The 21,024-nt window shown below is 38.6% G+C and overlaps 1 gene segment (V, D, J or C); it reads left to right on the forward strand.

The window, feature by feature from the left end:
* The window catches only part of LOC128641809 (Ig gamma-3 chain C region-like), a 168,721-nt gene extending 150,470 nt beyond the window's left edge, over positions 1–18,251 (forward strand). Inside the window, 2 exon segments of the C gene segment in view lie at positions 13,154–13,453; positions 16,883–18,251. Coding sequence covers positions 13,154–13,453; positions 16,883–16,905 — 323 coding nt within the window.
* Positions 18,252–21,024: the final 2,773 nt, after the last annotated feature.

The raw sequence follows: 21,024 nt of genomic DNA on the forward strand, positions 1-21,024 counted from the left end.
GACTGGATCTCTTGTGTAATTGAAGGTCTAACTTCTCTTCTAGAGAGAGCATCAGCCTTCCCGTTCTTGTTGGCGGGTCTATATTGGATGATAAAATCAAACCTGGAGAAATAAAGGCTCCAACGGACCTGCCTAGCTGATAAAGTTTTATTATTCTGGAGGAATTGGAGGTTTCTATGATCTGTGTAGATGGTGACAGGAAATTTAGCTCCCTCCAAAAGATGTCTCCAGTTCTCTAAGGCTCTGCGAATGGCGAGGAGTTCTTTGTCTCCAATTGTGTAATTCATTTCTGCAGGGGACATGGTCTTGGAAAAGAAGGAAACTGGATGTAAGGGTTCTGACATAGACTTGCGTTGAGAGAGTACAGCCCCTAGGGCGTAGTCAGATGAATCAACTTCAAGGATGTATGGTAATGAGGCGTCGGGGAATCGGAGTATAGGTGCTGTAGAGAAACTATTCTTGAGGAAGTCAAAAGCTGTAGATGCTTCCTTGGTCCAGATGAAGGGTTTGGACTGGGTTGTAAGTTGGGTTAACGGTTTTACTATCTTGGAGAATCCCTTGATAAATTTTCGATAGTAGTTGGAGAAACCAAGGAAGCGTTGTAGATCCTTTCTGTTGGCTGGTTGAGGCCAGTCTAAAACAGTATCTACCTTCTTATGTTGCATCTTTATACCGTTAGGGGAGATATCATACCGTAGGAATGAAATCTCTTTGCAATGAAATTGACACTTTTCTGCCTTGGCATAGAGCTTGTGAGTAAGAAGTCTTGAGAGTACCCAGCGGAGGTGTTTAATGTGATCCTTTAAGGTTTTAGAATATATTAGAATGTCGTCGAGATACACGACCATGCAGACATCTAGTAGATCTCTAAAAATGTCATTTATAAAATGTTGGAAAGTCGCCGGAGCGTTGCACAATCCAAAAGGCATCACCAAATACTCATACAGCCCATATCTAGTGCGGAACGCCGTGAGCCACTCATGACCTTCCTGTATCCGTACCAAATTGTATGCACCTCTGAGATTGAGTTTGGAAAAGATGGTAGCATCCGATAGGCGTTCAATCATCTCTGGAATCAAGGGTAACGGATAGCGATTCTTTATGGTCCTTTTGTTAAGCTCGCGGTAGTCGATGATGGGCCTAAGTGAATCGTCCTTATTCCTCACAAAGAACATGCCTGCTCCTGCGGGAGAGGTAGAAGGTCTTATGAAACCTTTTTTTAGGTTCTCCTCGAGGTAGTTTTTAAGATGTGCCAATTCAGTTTCATTTAATGGATAAATGTGCCCAAATGGTATGCTTGCCCCCGGTTGTAGTTGGATAGGGCAATCATACGGTCGATGGGGTGGAAGTGTGTCAGCTTCAGATTTGCTGAATACGTCAGCAAAATCTTTGTAGTAATCGGGTAGTATTTGTGAGTCAGGAAGAGTATGGAGAAGGTGATGCTGTGGGAAGCAAGTATTTTGACAGTATGAGGAGTTGAAGGACATCTTTGAGGAGGTCCATAATATGGAAGGCTCATGTAACTTCAACCATGTGATACCTAAAACTACAGGGAAATGAGGAGAAGGCAACACATCAAAAGAGATGAATTCGGTATGGCCGTTTTCAGTAACAACTCTCAGAGGAACAGTATGATGTGTAATAGGGCCGTTACGTATAGTGGACCCATCAATAACACAAAGTACAAGTGGTATTTCTTTCAGCTGAAGTGGGATTTTATTTAATTTTACAAGCTGGGAGTCGATGAAGTTCCCAAAGGCGCCAGAATCTATGATGGCTTCAGTTGGTACCCTTTTCTGATCCCACTGTAAGAACAGAGAGAGGTTACAGTAAGTGGATTGTTTATGTACCACATGGGAGGAACAAATAATGGTGGACTTACTTTTCTTATTCTTCTGAAGAATAGGACATTCATGTACAGAATGGGTTGGATCACCACAATACATGCAGAGGTTTCTAGTCTTACGCCTCATCCTCTCTTCATTTGATAGAGGTCCTCTAACCACCCCAATCTCCATGGGAACGGAAGTAGGTAGTGTGGGTTTGGTATGGGTTCTGGGAGGTGAATGCTTGTGATAGAGATCAGTATGTAGTTTTTCTCCACGTCTCTCTCTGAGTCTTCTATCAATTTGAGAGGAGATCTTCATCAATGCTTCTAAGGTAGCAGGTAATTCTATCCTTGCCAATTCATCCTTCAGATTCTCTGTCAATCCTAGACGGAATTGATTACCAAGCGCTATAGGGCTCCAGAGGGAGTCAGATGCATAAAGTTTGAACTCTGCAATATATTCTTCTACGGGTCTCTTACCCTGTTTGAGTTCCCTCATATTTGCCTCTGCTGTTAATTGAGTGTCTTTGTCTGAATATAAATCGTCCATCAGACTAAAAAATGATTCTAGAGTGGCAAGGTCAGAATCTTCATGTTCACATAAATTGTCTGCCCAAACCCTGGGCTCGCCTCTGAGGAATGTGATGACTGTTAACACTCTTATCCTCTCTGTAGTATAGGTTTTAGGACGCAGAGTGAAAAGTAAGTGACATGAGTTTTTAAATTGTTTGTAATTGCGTCTATTCCCGCTGAAAGTCTCAGGAAGAGATATCTGAGGTTCCGGTGCAGTATCATGAGCTGATCTAGCTGCTATAGAGTCCTTAAATAAATCTTTTAAAGTCTTATTCTCCATCTGTAGTTCTCTCACTGCGTGAGCTATTTGATCAACTTTCTGGGATAAGTTATAAACCACTTGAGGAAGTTCTGCTGGTTCCATAATCCTTTGCGGCTTAGTATTCTGTAATGATCGAGTAAACTTAGTATCTTGTGGAACTCAACTGCAGAACAGATAATTTAATGTTTGAATGTTTCACCCTCTTGATATAATATCACTATAGCAGAGAGTGATATCAGTTAAGGTAGAGAGTGCTTTTATATATATAAGTATAACTGTAATAAGTGTCCAAAACAGCTTTACAGTTTAAGAGGTAGGCTTGTGATTCTGAGACACTGGCAGACTAACATAAATTATGATACAGGAGTTCTCTGATGTTAATTTCTCCTTATAATGCTGACGGTTTCTTACTTCTCACTGCTGTTGCTGCTCGCAGCGTTCTGTGGAGTAGCGTGGAAAGCAGGGGAGGAGTCGCTGACTGACACGCTGTTTGATTGACAGCTAAGAACGCTGACACGATCAGACTCCGTGTAACACAATTGCGGTAAGAAACGCTTGGTTTTAAACAGCAGGAAAAATGTCAACTGTGCCTTAGAGATAGCGGTTAGTATGGGAAAAGCCAGACTCCAAGCAGGAAGGTGTGGTAGTACTCAAATAAGTCCGGTCATGAAGCGGCGACAGCCGTGCAACTATTGAGAGGAATAAACCATAAGCAGGTACAAAAGTCTTTTAAGTTGAATAGGCGAAATGTCAAGTGGTCCAGATAAAGATTTTAGTAATCCACGTGTTGTTGGAATAAGCAATCTTCTTTGCAGGAAAATTGGGAGCTCAGTATGAGCAGGAGTTACTCAGTCAAAAGTAACAAATACTAAGCACCTGTCTTTGGGTGAGGAGGTGTTTTATAGACTCTGTGGGCAGGACTAGGAGGATGCAGGTAGCAGCTTAAAGGAACATACATGCTGTGAAAACCCTCACATCCACAGACCAGGACTTTAACCATAAGACTCTGCACGCCAGTACAGCAAAGTCAGAAATCTTTGCTCCCAACTTGATGACCTGTAAGGAAGCATCCGTAATAAAGTAATTGGCCAACTTAATCCTAACCTGGATCTCCTCAAGAGGAGTATCAGTCTGAATAGAATCAGACAATGCATCAAACCAATATGCTGCCACACTGGTGACGGTAGCAATACACATCGCAGGCTGCAATGGTAAACCCTGGTGAACCTACATCCTCTTAAGTAATGCCTCCAACTTCTTATCCATAGGATCCTTAAAGGAACAGCTGTCCTCAATAGGAATAGTGGTTCTCTTAGCCAAGGTGGAAATTGCTTCTTTCCACCTTGGGAACCCTCTGCCAAGACTCTTTGATAGAATCAGCAATTGGAAACATCTTCTGGAAAAGGGAATCCCAGGCTTCTCCCACTCCCATGCAATAATCTCTGATGCATGGTCTGGAACAGGAAATACCTCCACCGTGGAAGGTACGTCAAAGTACTTATTCAGTTTATACTGAAGAAAAAAGGCAGCACACTCGGTATCTCAAGAAAAAACTTTATTCCAACATGAAATGTGGATACAAACACACTGACACGGGGAGAAAAAAGTGACTATGACTAAGTGCCGCACGGCATGAAATGCGTAAGGATACGCCCCTTTTTTCTCCCCGTGTCAGTGTGTTTGTATCCACATTTCATGTCGGAATAAAGTTCAGTTTTTTCTTGAGATACCGAATGTGCTGCCTTTTTTCTTCAGTATTACCTTCCGGATTCACTCATCCTCTCTTTCTGGTGTGCACCTCTACACTTCAGCTGGATCATCTAGGAGTTGCCTGTTTTGCTCCGTTTGTGGACAGAGTTCATGACTGATTCCCAGAGGTGTTCCTGGAGCCATGCTGAATATTCTTCCTGTACTTATTCAGCTTACTAGACTTCTTAGGAGTCACTCTGACCGTCGTGTCAGAGTCGTCCAAAGTAGCCAAAACCTCCTTAAGCAACAAACGGAGGTGCTCTAGCTTAAACCTGAAGGATACAACTTCAGCATCAGAAGAAGGAATTACACAGAATCTGAGACTACACTCTCAGACGCTACAGAAGTATCGTCCTCTTCAGACTTATGGGAAGAAACATTTGACATAGCCACAACTGAATCAGAAACCTTACTCACTGACTCCCTATATTTCCTTTTACGCTTCCCCTGCAGCATAGGAAAAGCAGGCAGAGCATCAGATACCGCCGAGGATATGTGGGTAGCCATGTCTTGCAAAGTAACTCCAACTGGAGTATGAGTGGAAATGCAGGGCACTGCATGTGAGGCTGACAAAGTTTGGGACACCTGAGGAGAAAGCTGCGGCATAGCCTGAACAGGAGGCCCCTGAACAGCATCCACCTTAGATAATGATGGCTCAGACTCAAAAAGTCTATCCCTGTAATGTAATGTTCTCTCAATACATGAAGAACAAAAAGGGATTGGTGGTTCCACATTACCATAAAAACATGTACAAGTAATATCCTGCCGGGCCTCTTGGTCCATCTTCACACAAAATTAACCCAAATAAAATAAAGCCATTAAATAAACTTTTAAACCCCTAAAAAGTTAGAAGCTAAAAAAAGTTACTGTCCCTTTAAATGTTAAAGTAATGCGGGGGTGGAGCTTGAGCTCAAAGCGGCAGGACGCATCTCAGTGAAGCTCCTAAAATTTAAGAGGATTTTTGACTTGTCAAATATCATAACTACCCATTATCCCACACTTTTATGAATAATATATCGACTGGGAACCACTTGCAACCAGTAGCGGATGATTTGACAGTGTCTTGGCCTATGCTCTTTGGGCCAGCTATGGAGTCAGCTTCCACACGGACCCGGCAGCCATATTGGACTCAACAAAGCATAGATCTTAAAACCAAGTCCTGTGTGGGATAAGCAGCATAGGTCTGGGGCATCCGCAAATTGAAACCCCCCCAAACTCTGGGGTTACGATATCCTGGGACAGGATAGCTACGGCTCATTGGCCTGCCTGATTGTCCACCTTCTCTGTATGAGCTGGGACATGGAGACCGATAGAGTGCTTTGGACAGAGTTGGAGAGTATTCTAGAAAGCCACCACCAATCCCTTCTGCGTGCGCTTGAAAGAGCATTTTGCCCTCTTGGAGAGAAAAAGCAAACCAATGACACAAGAGACTTCACTCTTAAGCTAAATGGGGATGATGGAGCTTTGGGGCCCCAGCTCCAGATTCCCCGAGCATTATACAGTCAGCAGGTTTGCTCGGAGGTTGAGGTATCAGACACAAGCAAAGAGCCGAGGAGCCTACCTTACCTAATCGATGTCAGAGAGATAGGTATAGGAGGCGATGTAGAGCTTGGCTGCGGAACTGCAGCAACAAGAGCGAAATCTGGGAGCAGCCCTTCCCTCGAATCTTGACATGGATGTATCTGCACCGGTCTCCCAATCGATTTTGGTCCTGGTGGCGCCCTCCAACACAGGGACTTTGTTGGAAACAGTGGAGGATACGCTGATACCTGCTAAAGGACTCACCCAGATAAAACCCATGCCTGCTGACCTCCTGACAGGAACTCTCCTTATAAAAATGTGGTTAGTCAAACTGGTGAAGAAGGGCAGATATACTCAGCTCATGGGAGGCAGCCTAGTAGTTTATATCTTGGTATATCTCCCCGTGGGGACTCCCTGCCCAGATACCATTTTTGACTCTGTTTGGACCTGGAAACTTAGCTGGGTTTATACTTTACATTCCTCTGTGGTCTGGTTGACTTACTTTGAGATGGGATAATCATTAGACATATATTGTCTAAACAATACGCACTTTACTTGATGTTTTAGCTAGGTTCAAAAGCGTTACAGGTTTTTTAAGTTATGTAAAATCCCTTTATAATGTTAGATCAAGTTTATTGAACTTTTACTTTTAGTTGGCTTCTGTTACTTAAGTAGCATAATTAATTGCATTCCTTTATCTGGGTATAATGTGATAGCCTATGTATTCAAATGATTAATATTTTGCATGTCTACAGTCCCTGTACTCTATGTACACATCTTTTGTTGCGTCATACACCCACTGAGCTTTGTTCCTACCCTATACATAACATTTCCTGTACACATACTTCTTACAACTCCAAAATCATGCAGATGGTTGTACAGCTATATCCTATGGTAGAAGATGGGCTCTGTGGCCTCTACATACATGGGAGCTCTAGTATGGAATTTTTTAACCACCAGACTGCTGTCAGCGGCCGAGGCAGTATGTCTTCTCCTTTGAGGTCCATTTTTAGAGTCTCAGAAACAGTCTTATATTGCAACCAAATCCAACCTACGCCTCTATAAACTATATTTCAATTTATTGTAGGGACCCAGATATTTAGACACTATTCTACCCACAACGAATTTGATCCTAGGCTTGCAATATGGGAAAGATATGAGAGTTCAATTACTTTTTGAGGTACTAGTACTAGCTGCATGTTTATTGTATTGCTCCATGGTTCAGTGGGTCTCAGTTTAGTTTAATCATATAAATATTGGCTACAACCTCTCTCTACAAGTGGATGCACTGCTTTATTTTTATTTTTTCTATATACAGGTATATATTCCTGTACTAAGCACCTTTCCAAACCGTTTTAAGTATCATCATGTCCTACATTTACTTTATCATAGGCAGAACCCTGTTTACATATATACATATGTATCATAAAAAATGATTCTACATGTATTATACACTCAAACAGAAAATCTGAAAGTGAAAAGGAGGTGTTCTCAGAGACTCAAGACTAGTCTCCTAATGTCCACTCTATCCCTCTGTAGTTTGTTATATTTAGGAGTCACTGTAGGTCCAAGAGTGGCCTTGCAAGCTATTTAGAGGGTTTTTAATCTTAAAGGCTAACCATATCCTGTACTCTACATTTGAATGGTATAAGATAAACTTGTTTTGTTTGATTATTACTCTGTACTGTTGTACCTCCAACTTATGCACTGTTTATTGTTTTACTTGAGCTGTAAGCCTTAAATTTCACCTCAATAAAAAAAAAAAATGTTAAAGTAACGCTTTAATAAATATTATTCCCCACTTTATTTTGCATAAAATATGAGGCAAAATAAAAAAATGTATGGCACCTCTACACCTCAACAAGCTTGCTGAGGTGCCTACCTGTCCTGCTGGCCAAAAACAGCGGTACAATAAAACGATCTGGACTTAATCACACCCAGCAACAAAACCGCTGCTCGCATGCAACACAGAGTCGAAACCCCTTCCGGCACTCCGGAACTAACAGAATGAAAAGCTCACAAATTTTTGCTGTTTCCGCAAGCCCCACCCACCATGGGCATACCTTACCAAACCTCCCGGCCGGCATTACTCCTACTATGGAGAAAACAGCCTTCGAGAAAAGCCACACACTAAAGTGAAGCACAATAAAACCGGAACACACCACTGAGCCCCAATGATAAATAAATAACCTCCCAGTGCCGTGCATAGCTGCCCTACGAAATCCTGTGCACCCCAAAGGAAAAATGTAGACACGTCCCTCAAACAGTATTAATTGTTAAAGTGCCACAATCTTTTATATAAAAAATAAACATAGCACTTACCAAAAGATGAATCTGCCTGGCAGCAGGGCAGCACACAAAGTTTAAGAGGCATCCTCCTCCCATGGACCTGTGGAAAAAAGAAAAACTGTATAAACCTATACAGGCTTTCCAAAAAGGGTAGCAACAAACTGTTTGAGAGGCACAGTGGGGATTATACCCCACAAGTTCACAAATGCTTAAAAGCCATCACTGCTCTACTGAAGAGACTGACATGGACTACGGCTAGACCCCAGCAAAAATCAGAAAAACCTGCTTTGCTTTGAAAATAACAAACTCTTTATTGAAGAAATGCATTCAGACACCTAACTTTACCACCTTCTTGCAACTATTCACAGGCAAAGAGAATGACTGGGGAATGTGGGTAGGGTAGTGATATTTAACAGCTTTGCTGTGGTGCTCTATGCCTCCTCCTGCTGGTCAGGAATGATATTCCCAACAGTAATTATGATGATCCGTGGACTCACTGTGTCATTAAAAAGAAACTTAAATACCTAGGTATTTATCTTACAGCTAACCCTCAAGATATGATAGATGCCAACTATACACTTATTCAAGAGAAAATATTAACGCCTAGATTTAGAGTTCTGCATTAGCCGTCAAAACCAGCGTTAAGGGGTCCTAACGCTGCTTTTGGCCGCCCGCTGGTATTTAGAGTCAGTCAGGAAAGGATCTAACGCTTACTTTCCAGCCACGACTTTTCCATACCGCAGATCCCCTTACGTCAATTGCGTATCCTATCTTTTCAATGGGATCTTTCTAACGCTGGTATTTAGAGTCTTGGCTGAAGTGAACGTTAGAACTCTAACGACAAAACTCCAGCCGCAGAAAAAAGTCAGGACTTAAGAGCTTTCTGGGCTAACGCCGGTTCATAAAGCTCTTAACTACTGTGCTCTAAAGTACGCTAACACCCATAAACTACCTATGTACCCCTAAACCGAGGTCCCCCCACATCGCTGCCACTCTAATAAAAATTTTTAACCCCTAATCTGCCGACCGCACACCGCCGCCACCTACATTATCCCTATGTACCCCTATTCTGCTGCCCCTAACATCGCCGACACCTACATAATATTTATGAACCCCTAATCTGCCCCCCCAACGTCGCCGCTACCTTACCTACACTTATTAACCCCTAATCTGCCGACTGGACCTCGCCGCTACTCTAATAAATGTATTAACCCCTAAACCGCCTCACTCCCGCCTCAAAAACCCTATAATAAATAGTATTAACCACTAATCTGCCCTCCCTAACATCACCGACACCTAACTTCAAGTATTAACCCCTAATCTTCCGACCGGACCTCGCCACTACTCTAATAAATGTATTAACCCCTAAAGCTAAGTTTAACCCTAACACCCCGCCTAAGTTAAATATAATTTTTATCTAACAAAATAAATTAAATATTATTAACTAAATTATTCCTATTTAAAACTAAATACTTACCTGTAAAATAACCCCTAATATAGCTACAATATAATGAATAATTATATTGTAGCTATTTTAGAATTTATATTTATTTTACAGGCAACTTTGTATTTATTTTAACTAGGTACAATAGCTATTAAATAGTTATTAACTGTTTAATAGCTACCTAGTTAAAATAATTACAAAATTACCTGTAAAATAAATCCTAACCTAAGTTACAATTAAACCTAACACTACACTATCAATAAATTAATTAACTAAACTACCTACAATTATCTACAATTAAATAAACTAAACTAAATTACAAAAAAAAACCACTAAATTACAAAAACAAACAAATACTAAATTACAAAAAATAAAAAAAGATTACAATAATTTTAAACTAATTACACCTACTCTAAGCCCCCTAAAAAAATAACAAAGCCCCCCAAAATAAAAAAATGCCCTACCCTATTCTAAAATAAAAAGTTAACAGCTCTTTTACCTTACCAGCCCTTAAAAGGGCCTTTTGCGGGGCATGCCCCAAAGTAAATAGCTCTTTTGCCTGTAAAAAAAACATACAATACCCCCCAACATTACAACCCACCACCCACATACCCCTAATCTAACCCACCCAAACCCCGTTTAAAAAACCTAACACTAAGCCCCTGAAGATCTTCCTACCTTATCTTTACCCAGCCGGGTATCACCGATCCGTCCAGAAGAGGGTCCGAAGTCTTCATCCTATCCGGGCAGAAGAGCTCCTCCAGAGGGTCCGAAGTCTTCATCCTATCTGGGCAGAAGAGGACATCTGGACCGGCAGACATATTCATCCAGGCGGCATCTTCTATCTTCTTCCATCCGGAGCGGAGCGGGTCCATCTTGAAGCAGCCGACGCGGAGCCATCCTTCTTCACCGACGTCCTAAGTCCGAATGAAGGTTCCTTTAAATGACGTCATCCAAGATGGCGTCCCTCGAATTCCGATTGGCTGATAGGATTCTATCAGCCAATCGGAATTAAGGTAGGAAAAATCTGATTGGCTGATTGAATCAGCCAATCAGATTCAAGTTCAATCCGATTGGCTGATTGGATCAGCCAATCAGATTGAGCTTGCATTCTATTGGCTGATCGGAACAGGGTTAATAAGTGTAAGGTTAGGGGTGTTTAGACTCTGGGTTCATGTTAGGGTGTTAGGTGCAGACATAGGAAGTGTTTCCCCATAGGAAACAATGGGGCTGCGTTAGGAGCTGAACGCTGCTTTTTTGCAGGTGTTAGGTTTTTTTTCAGCTCAAACTGCCCCATTGTTTTCTATGGGGGAATCGTGCACGAGCACGTTTTTGAAGCTGGCCGCATCCGTAAGCACCGCTGGTATTTAGAGTTGCAGTGGCGGTAAATATGCCTGTACGCTCCTTTTTTGGAGCCTAACTCAGCCCTTCTGTGAACTCTAAATACCAGCGGCATTTAAAAGGTGCGGGCAAAAAAAAGCCAGCGTTAGATACGCGGGTCGTTACCGACAAAACTCTAAATCTAGCCGTTGGGTATTATGGCCCTTTAAGAAGCAGCTGTCGTAAGATACAATCGGGATGATTGACACCCCCCTTCCTCTTGTCTTTCTCTTTTTATAATTATGTTTATTTAATTTAATAATTTCTCACCTTCTGTATTTCCTACATCATCTCTCCCTCTTCAGATGACAAAACAAAACTATAACACAAGATGAATCTGATCTTTAGTGACTTATGGCAGCTCCTCTTATATGTGTAGTGCATCCGACTCTCTGGGCAGACTGTGCTGTTCTTAAAGGCACATACAAGTGCAAAAAGAAAAATAGTATAATGCATTAGAGCGTATTATTATTGCCCCATTGCCTGGATATAACTATGTATGTAATTCCTGCAAATGATAGGTTTAGACAAGCAATAGCGTCACAGGACATGAAAGTCAGAATTAAACTTTCACAACTTCAATTTAAAGGTATATGTGTGTAGCCACCAATTACCAGCTAACTCTCGGTAGTGCATTGCTGCTCCTGAGCCTACTTAGGTATGCTCTTCAACAAAGAACATTAAAAGTATGAAGTCAATGTTATAATGAAATTAAATTGAAGTTGCGAAAGTTGAATTCTGACTTTCATGTCCCTTTAAATTAGAACATTTTCCTATGACACTATTGTTTGTCTAAACCTATCACAAGCTGTGTTTAGCTCAGTATCAATAATTCACTGCTCCTCTGGTGCTGACTTTAGCTATGTGTTTTCAGGGGTTAGAGACATGGATACAGGTAAACAGCACACAAATGCTCTAACTCATTAGAATATTCTCTTTTACTTGTCATACAACCTAAGCTTATATAGGGGTTAGATACACTGAGGCCCATTTATCAAGCTCCGAATATAGCTTGAGGGCCCGTGTTTCTGGCGAGTCTTCAGACTCACCAGAAACAGCAGTTATGAAGCAACCCTGTCCACCTGCTCTGAGCAGGAAGACAGGAATCGCCACAATTCAACCTGATCGAGTACGATCGGGTTAATTGACACCCCCCTGCTGGCGGACGATTGGCCATGAATCTGCAGGGAGCGGCGTGGCACCAGCAGCGCACAAAAGCTGCTGGTGCAATGCTGAATACGGAGAGCGTATTGCTCTCCGCATTCAGCAAGGTCTGTCGGATCTGATCCGCACTGTCGAATCAAGTCCGACAGACCTTTGATAAATTGGCCTCATAGACACAGGTAAACAACAAACAAATGCTCTAAATTAGAATATTGTCTTTTACTCGTCTTACAACCTAAGCTAATATAGGTTTTAGATACATAGGGGCTCATTTATCAAGCTCCGAACTGAGCTTGTGGGCCCGTGTTTCTGGCGAGTCTTGAGACTCGCCAGAAACACCAGTTATGAAGCACCGGTCTAAAGACCGCTGCTCCATAACCCTGTCCGCCTGCTCTGATGAGGCGGACAGGAATCACCGTAAATCAACCCGATCGAGTACGATTGGGTTGATTGACACCTCCCTGCTGGCGGCCCATTGGGGGCTGCATTGCAGCAGCAGCTCTTGTGAGCTGCTGGTGCAATGTTAAATGCGGAGTGCGCATTCAGCGAGGTCTTGCGGACCTGATCCGCACTGTCGGATCAGGTCCGCAAGAACTTTGATAAATAGGCCCCATATACACAGGTAAACAACACACAAATGTTCTAACTCATTAGAATATTCTCTTTTGCTTGTCTTACAACCTAAGCTAATTACAGTCCTTTAGAAAATATTATCTAATGATTTTTCTACAAAATTCACCATTAAAGTCTTTTGGAACTTTTGTAGATAAATTATTTAATAATCTTTTCTAAAGGATTGTGGCGACTTCTAATAATTCAAGTTCTTATTTAATTTATTAACTGTAGCTTTACAAATACTTGTACTGGCCTCTTGCAGGAATTTGTTTTGTTTATGTGCAACATTTATCATTAAAATCACTAATAGTTTATGTTTTTTGTTTAGCAAAACCGCAGCTCATGGAGACCATAGAGACAGTTACTGAGTCTTCTCATGTTACCTTTCTGGCAAAACTGCAAAGGTTTCACCCTAAGGAAATTGAGATCATTTGGAAGTTTAGAGATGAATTACAAAATGAGAAGAAAGTCCAAAACAAACTAACACTGAATTCTGATCAGACGTTTGATGCTACAAGCGAGTGTCGCTGTCCTAAATATCTCTTAAATAAACCATCATATCAAATTGCTGTGACTTGGAATCATGTGACCATGAAAATTCCTCAAACAAGAATATTTGATATCAACGGTAAGAAAATATAAATGGTACTGAATTTGTGATGAAATAATAACAAAACTGATTCTGATAAATAATTTGTAAACCCATGTATATAATGTGTATATGGCGCAGTATATTATACATAATCTGAGAGTTAGCTCTTACAGCAATTACTGGAAGTTACAAAACTGATAAGCAGTGCTGGGTCTAGCGCTTGTCAGAATAACCCTTAAAGGGACAGTCAAGTCCAAAAAAAACTTTCATTTTTCAAATAGGGCATGTAATTTTAAACAACTTTCCAATTTACTTTTATCAACAATTTTGCTTTGTTCTCTTGGTATTCTAGTTGAAAGCAAACCTAGGAAGGCTCATATGATAATTTCTAAGCCCTTGAAGGCCGCCTCTATTTTGTTTACTTTTCACAGCAGGGGAGAGCAAGCTCATGTAGGCCATATAGATAGCATTGTGATCACGCCCGTGGCTAGTGGCAGACACTGCACTAATTGGCTAAAATGCAAGTCAATAGATAATAACTAAAAGTCATGTGATTAGGGGCGGTCAGAAGATGCTTAGATACAAGTTAGTCACAGAAGTAAAAAGTGTATTAATATAACAGTGTTGGTTTTGCAAAACACAGGAATGGGTAACAAAGGGATTATCTTTCTTTTTAAACAACAAAAATTCTGGTGTTGACTGTACCTTTAATAAGCACAGCTTGTGCTTTCCTGAGCTCTATGAGTGACAGCTTCTACCTAGTGCAGCTCAATTCACCCTCAGACCATGTGACCAGAAAAAGCAGCAACTGAACTGAACTCTCAGAGCAGCAGGGGGATGACAGGCAGGTGTGAAACAGGGAACGTTTATGATTTGGCAGTAAAAAAAAAGAACAAATATATAAAACAGAAAGGGCAAAATAACACAGAACTGAATCAATAGAGAGGTTTGTTTTTCTTTTACCCATCCTACATTATACAGGTCTCAGGGCACACTAACAGATCAGATTTTCAGGATATCTGCACTTGAGCACAGGTTAATAATCATCTGATCAGTAACAATGGTTTTGACCTGCTCTCCCCCAAGGTAATCATTAACATTTGGCCTGAGGAATGAAATTATAAATTCCAACTACAGAACCACGTCTGCTAAAATAACTATACTGAGTGTTTACTTGTTTTGTATAGAACATTCCCAATTGTGGGCTACATTACAGATGGAGCACACAAATATTAGCGCTAAAGTGTATTAACATCGCTCAAGGGCAATTAATACAGCTTTTATTTTTGTTCTTATATTACAAATCTAACGTTATTTGTTCTATAGTGTGTGCTAACATCTGCATGTCAGGTAGCACAGGTGAGCTAAAGCCCGTACATAATAGCCTTCTAGGGATGCGCAGTAAAATTCATGTCAGATATCGCTCAAGCTCTAAGCCAAGAGTGCACAGAAAATCCACTAAACTAGTAGAGTTCTTCATGTAGTTCTGAAGGCTTTGCACCAAGACTTGTCTCAAGTTAAATGATTGATGTAATATATACCTAGCACCTGTGTAATCCTATATGCTCCGGCTGTCTTGACCTCTAGCTGTCAATAAGGAACTCTAAGACTATATGGATGTAGCCTGAGCGCCTAGACTAGAAGTGGGCTAGGATGTGAATAGGTACTACACGTGTATTTATTAATGACAATAAATGTTGACAGTTAAAACAATTAAAACAATAATTAAAACAAAAGTTTATAAAAAAAAATAATAATATGCAATATGCAAAGGTACCTATGTAGAATATTCAAATAGTAAATTAACATGGATCCATGTTTATCAACATACAAAAAGACTGGTAAGATGTGACAGTAGACAATCTTGATAATAATATGCAAATAAAAGCTATATATACACTATATATATATATATATATATATACAGTATATATATATATACAGTACATATGCATTTTCCATATGTATATATATATATATATATATATATATATATATATATATATATATATATATATATATAGTGTATATATAGCTTTTATTCGCATATTATTATCAAGATTGTCTACTGTCACATCTTACCAGTCTTTTTGTATGTTGATAAACATGGATCCATGTTAATTTACTATTTGAATATTCTACATAGGTACCTTTGCATATTGCATATTATTTATTTTTTTAAACTTTTGTTTTAATTATTGTTTTAATTGTTTTAACTGTCAACATTTATTGTCATTAATAAATACACGTGTACTACCTATTCACATCCTAGCCCACTTCTAGTATAGGCGCTCAGGCTACATCCATATATGTCTCAAGTTAACTGCCTGGGTCTCTGGGGACTGCTGTCTGTGAGGGCTGTTGAACACCCAGGTCTGTGCATTTTGCAGGGTCATAGGATGTGTACCCGTTCCAGTTTAAGAGTGCAGTCTATTTCCATTTAATTATGCCACAAAACCTTCTCTTAAGTATCTTTGATTCATGTTTAAATATAATTTAAAACCTTTATTTCTATTGCATTTCTTGTGTTTTGTTATGCAAACTAGGAAGCGATATTTGTACAGCAGTCTTTGAATTGTACCTGAGCGCGACACTTATCTCACCAGTTGTAATACAAGCACAATGATTGCGCTAACAGAGCACTCTGTGCTATCCATTAAAGTATAAGGAACAATAAAACCATGTTAAGATCCTTTGATTAAATTATTTAATACTTGTAATACCAGATTGTGTGTTAATTTTGTGTGAGGACGAGTGTAAAATAACACCCTGTGCAATATCGCTCTATTTGTAATCTAGGCCTATACAGTTTTCTTAGAAAACAAGATTTGCTCATATATCGGTATATATTCATGTTCTATATAGTATTTATAATGCATACACAGGTATTAGTTTATTATCCTTTTCTTTTTTGTTCTTCCTGTTACTTAAAGGGCCACTAAAGTCAAAGTTTAATGATTCAGAAAGAGAATACAATTAAATAAAAACAACTTTTCAATACACTTCCATTATCAGAACATCCACATTATTTTTATATTCATACTTTCTGAGGCTCCAGCTCCTACTGAGCATGTGCAAACGTGCAGACAATATACCAATATACTTTTTGTGATTGGCTGACGGCTGTCACATGATACAAGGGTAGGGGGAGAGAAAATTGTATTAACTTTGAAATTTGCCAAAATGTATTGTACTGCTAATTTCAAATAAGTGATATTGTATTGTTTTGTTTCTTTTGGTGTAATTTTCAGTTATTCGATTATACTGTATTTAGTGTGACTTTAAAATCATGGGCTATTTCCTTTGTGTTCTTGTAAAAAAAATGTGTTATTATTTGTTCTCTTGTACTGAGATTATTTACATTTATATAATGTAATTTATATTGATTTAATTTTACTTATGGTGATATTAATCAGGTAATGTTACAGGCAGATACATTATAATATTTCTTTTCTATACCTACAGGTTTATTTCACACGTCCACATAAAAAATATAATTGCATCAAGACTAGAATGAAAGACCACACTGTATTGTAAAACTTCCAAACCTTTACCAGCTAAACTGACTGTTGATTGGTTAATAACGAAGACAGGAAGTATTATGGCGCCTGCATTGTCTGTTATCAATTTTCACTCAGCGAGACACAATAATGTGAGGATAAGACACAATCCTGTGAGAATAAGACACAATCCTGTGAATCTTATGAGACATTTACCCCAAAACCAAACAAACCACAAATTGTTGAATTTATAATACGTGGTTATAACTTCATTAAGGATGAAACAAAGTCTTAAACTGGATTAAGTTTAGAAAAGCTACAAAAGACTATTTTAGAGAAAAAACTTGTGATCTTACAGCAAGAGAACCAACAACATGAACTGATACAGACGTCATGCGGATTCAGGAACAACTCAACTCTCTAAAATGAAAAAGATCTATAATTCAAACTTGTTCTATTCTATTAAATGTATTTAGTCTGATGACCAACTACATAATGTATTTCTCACTGGAGAACTCTGTAAATGCCTTATACATGCAGAGGATACAAAGGTTACTAATACAGTGCACTGGGTCAGGCCTGGGGCTTAGTGTATTTAATTTAAAAAGATGTAGTCATTGTGATTGGATCATGTGTTTTACACTTTTGCTTTAATACTATTCTGCTCTGCTTTGGTAAGGTTTGTGCACTCTGTAATAATTAATTGTATCAGATTACAAAGTATCTATATATCACTAATGCACATTCCATCACTTAGAGTTAAAACCAAGCTTCACAGACTATCACATTAACTAATTTGACAATAGTGCACTTGAAATGAACTGTATTTATCACCATTGATATTGCTGGTGGCTTTAAGGGTTTGTATGATGTTGTGGCCAATGAGATTCAAAGCTGTAACAGAGATGATATTATTGTACTCATGAAAGAAATCACAAGGGATATTACAGGAATGGATAAGTGAGTATGACCTAAAATGTAATACTACAAAGTAAGTTGTATGAATTAAGGATAAAAAAAACTAAATTATAAAACATAAGAATGATCCCTTTTGATTGTTATTTACCTTCAACCAATAATATGAAGGGGTGAACTCAAAAGTGTTTCCTGATTGGCAGTTTAATTTATTTAAATAGTGATGTTATTTAGCATTTTATACTGATTTTGACAATCTTTAAAAAAAAAAAAGGCTCAGTTTTGGTGCTAAAATGCTTTGCAGATACTGATTCATTCTGGCAATGTTTTTGAGGAACCATTTGCTTATATACACTCCCACCTGATGCCGAGGTATTTGAATACTTGATTACGTTTCCTCATATTTTTATAATTAAGTTGCAGCATTATTTTATTTTTATTTTTTTTTTTAATTGTTGTAGCACAAATATTATTTAATGTCAATTTACAGTAATATGTGCATCTAAATCACATTTCTTCTCTTTTGTTTATTAAAAATATGATAATAAAGTAACAACATCTTAAAAAACCTGTTGTCGTTTTTTGTTGATATAATCACTGACTTTTTCAAGGTAGTTAAAATAGGGACCAGGATAGCTGTTGTAATTTAGCACCAAATTTTACAATGTGCAACTGCCACCCTGTCCCTACATGTCACTATGATCTGTGAAGTACTACTGCAAAATAATAATTTTAAAATATTAGAAAAGGTTTATTTTTGGGTAAATTGGAAATTAATTGACAAGAGTTGTCATTCTAATCCATCAACATTCCTGTACAAAAATATTGTGTTCTTTTTCTAAACTATTTAAGTTCATTAGAAAATTCTTCATTTGAATCCTAAAAATGTAAAATTAGTGAACAATAGAACAAAAATAAAGTTTTATCGCTAGATTTCGAGTGCTAACAATTGCGTGCAAGCAAAAGAAGACTTATTACAGATTTTTCACTCATAATACAAGTTGAAAGTAAATGCGATTGATTGAGCGTGTGACGGACCGCCTGGTACCACCAATGAGTACCTCCGTCAGAACACTTCCCTTGTCCTGGACATCCCTTTATCCAGAGCAATAACTCCTGGTATCTCCCTTTGACTGCAGTCTAAAGTTATAGAGGTGAACAGAGCTGAGGCAACACTCAGGGGTCTGAACACAATAATGAATACTTTATTTAATAGCAGCACACATATTTTTATACCCTGGCATTCCAGAGTCACAGAGCTTCAGGTTACAGACGGCATTGGTTAAACAGTAAAGCAAACATATGAACAATATATCAAACCTCTAACAATTGTCTATTCACAGGTAAAACAGATTAGCATATCAAGTTAATTAACTGGGGAGGAAAGTTTACTCAGGCAATCTGAGGTTGGGCAGTCTAGTTAACATAATCACACAGGAACACAATCAGTTTACCCAGACAGACTCCTGAGACACAATCAGATCTGAAACGTAAATAAAATACATCTTATTACAGAATACAAGAACAGCTCTTATTAACTATTAAGTCCTTTATGCCCACTTGGTTTATAAGAGTCACAATTGCTCCCACAAGGGGCACTCACACCCTGTACCCATCCTGTATTTATGGATACAGGGTGAAATGGACATAAGAGTTATGAAAGTACAAGGGATGTCCAGCATATAAAATTACACATTTCCATGCAGTCTCTGGAAATAATTAAGCCCATGTACCTCCTGCCAAAAGAATGTTCCATAACAGGCCCTCAGATCTTGGTGACTCATGTCACAGAACGCAATTAGTTAACGTGCGTCGGGTTAGTGAAACCTCAGAGCTCTAGTTAACTGTTTTGTGAAACAAAAAAGTGTCACAAAACTCATCCAAAATACATTACAAAGTACACTCACGATCATATTAACTCCATCTTATAAAAAAATATTTTAAAAAAATATTGCACACAAAAGTTATAAGGGCTCAAAGATATGAGGTCTCGGGTGTAAGAAAAAAAATCAGACAAAGGACTTTAAAGGGGCAGTCTACATCACAATTGTTATTGTTTAAAAAGATAAATAATAGCTTTATTACCCATTCCCCAGTTTTGCAAAACCAAGACAGTTATATTAATACAGTGTTTACCTCTGTGATTACCTTGTATCTAAGCCTCTGTAAACTGCCCCTTATTTCAGTTCTTTTGACAGAGTTGCATTTTAGCCAATCAGTGCTGACTCCTAGGTAACTCCATGGGCGTGAGCACAATGTGATCTATATGGCACACATGAACTAATACCCTCTAGGGGTGAAAAACTGTCAAAATGCATTCAGATAAGAGGTGGCCTTCAAGGTCTAAGAAATTAGCATATGAGCCTACCTAGGTTTAGCTTTCAACTAAGAATTCCAAGAGAACAAATCAAAATTGGTGATAAAAGCAAATTGGAAAGTTGTTTAAACTTACTCTATCTGAATCATGAAAGTTTATTTTGGACTAGACTGTCCCTTTAACATAGACATACATACATATCTAAAGATGGATATGTATGTGTGTATGTATGTGTATATAATATATATATATATACCTGTATATATGTATATTTTTATTTCCAATTCATAATAAAATAGATCACATGTCGACGTTTCGGCCCCACATTGGGCCTTTCTCAAGACAATATGTTATGTATCGATAGACAAAAAAATGGGGTTTATTTAGCAGCACTAATAGAAGCTTGGAAATGATGATACCAATCTAACTAATGTATTATACAATCTTGTTTATTTAAAAATTCTTATAACACATAAAAACAGCAGCAAATGCTATTCCTAATTAATAAAGGGACGTCTCCCTTATTCAACACTTTTAAAAACAGACTAGAACCATATATTGATAAACCCTAGAATTCTAGATATAAAAGAATTAATTCTATAGATAACATATGGCAAGCAACAAATTGGTGAATTAGATATTTAAAAGGCACAAATGTATCAATCTTAATATATTAAAAGCAAATAGATTCAGCGCTAATGTTCAACTGTAATTAGAAGGTGAGCGTAACGGCTTCGGTACAACTGTGATTAGAAATTTAGTGTAACAGCTTTGCAGTTCTTTAGTAACAAATACCGTTATAAAGTTACACAGTTACTCTCCTTGGACATATAATTGGCTCAGGTGTGCTGGATAGTTAAAAGGCAAAAAACAGC

The sequence above is a fragment of the Bombina bombina genome, chromosome 11, assembly GCF_027579735.1.
Source record: "Bombina bombina isolate aBomBom1 chromosome 11, aBomBom1.pri, whole genome shotgun sequence".
NCBI lineage: Eukaryota > Metazoa > Chordata > Amphibia > Anura > Bombinatoridae > Bombina > Bombina bombina.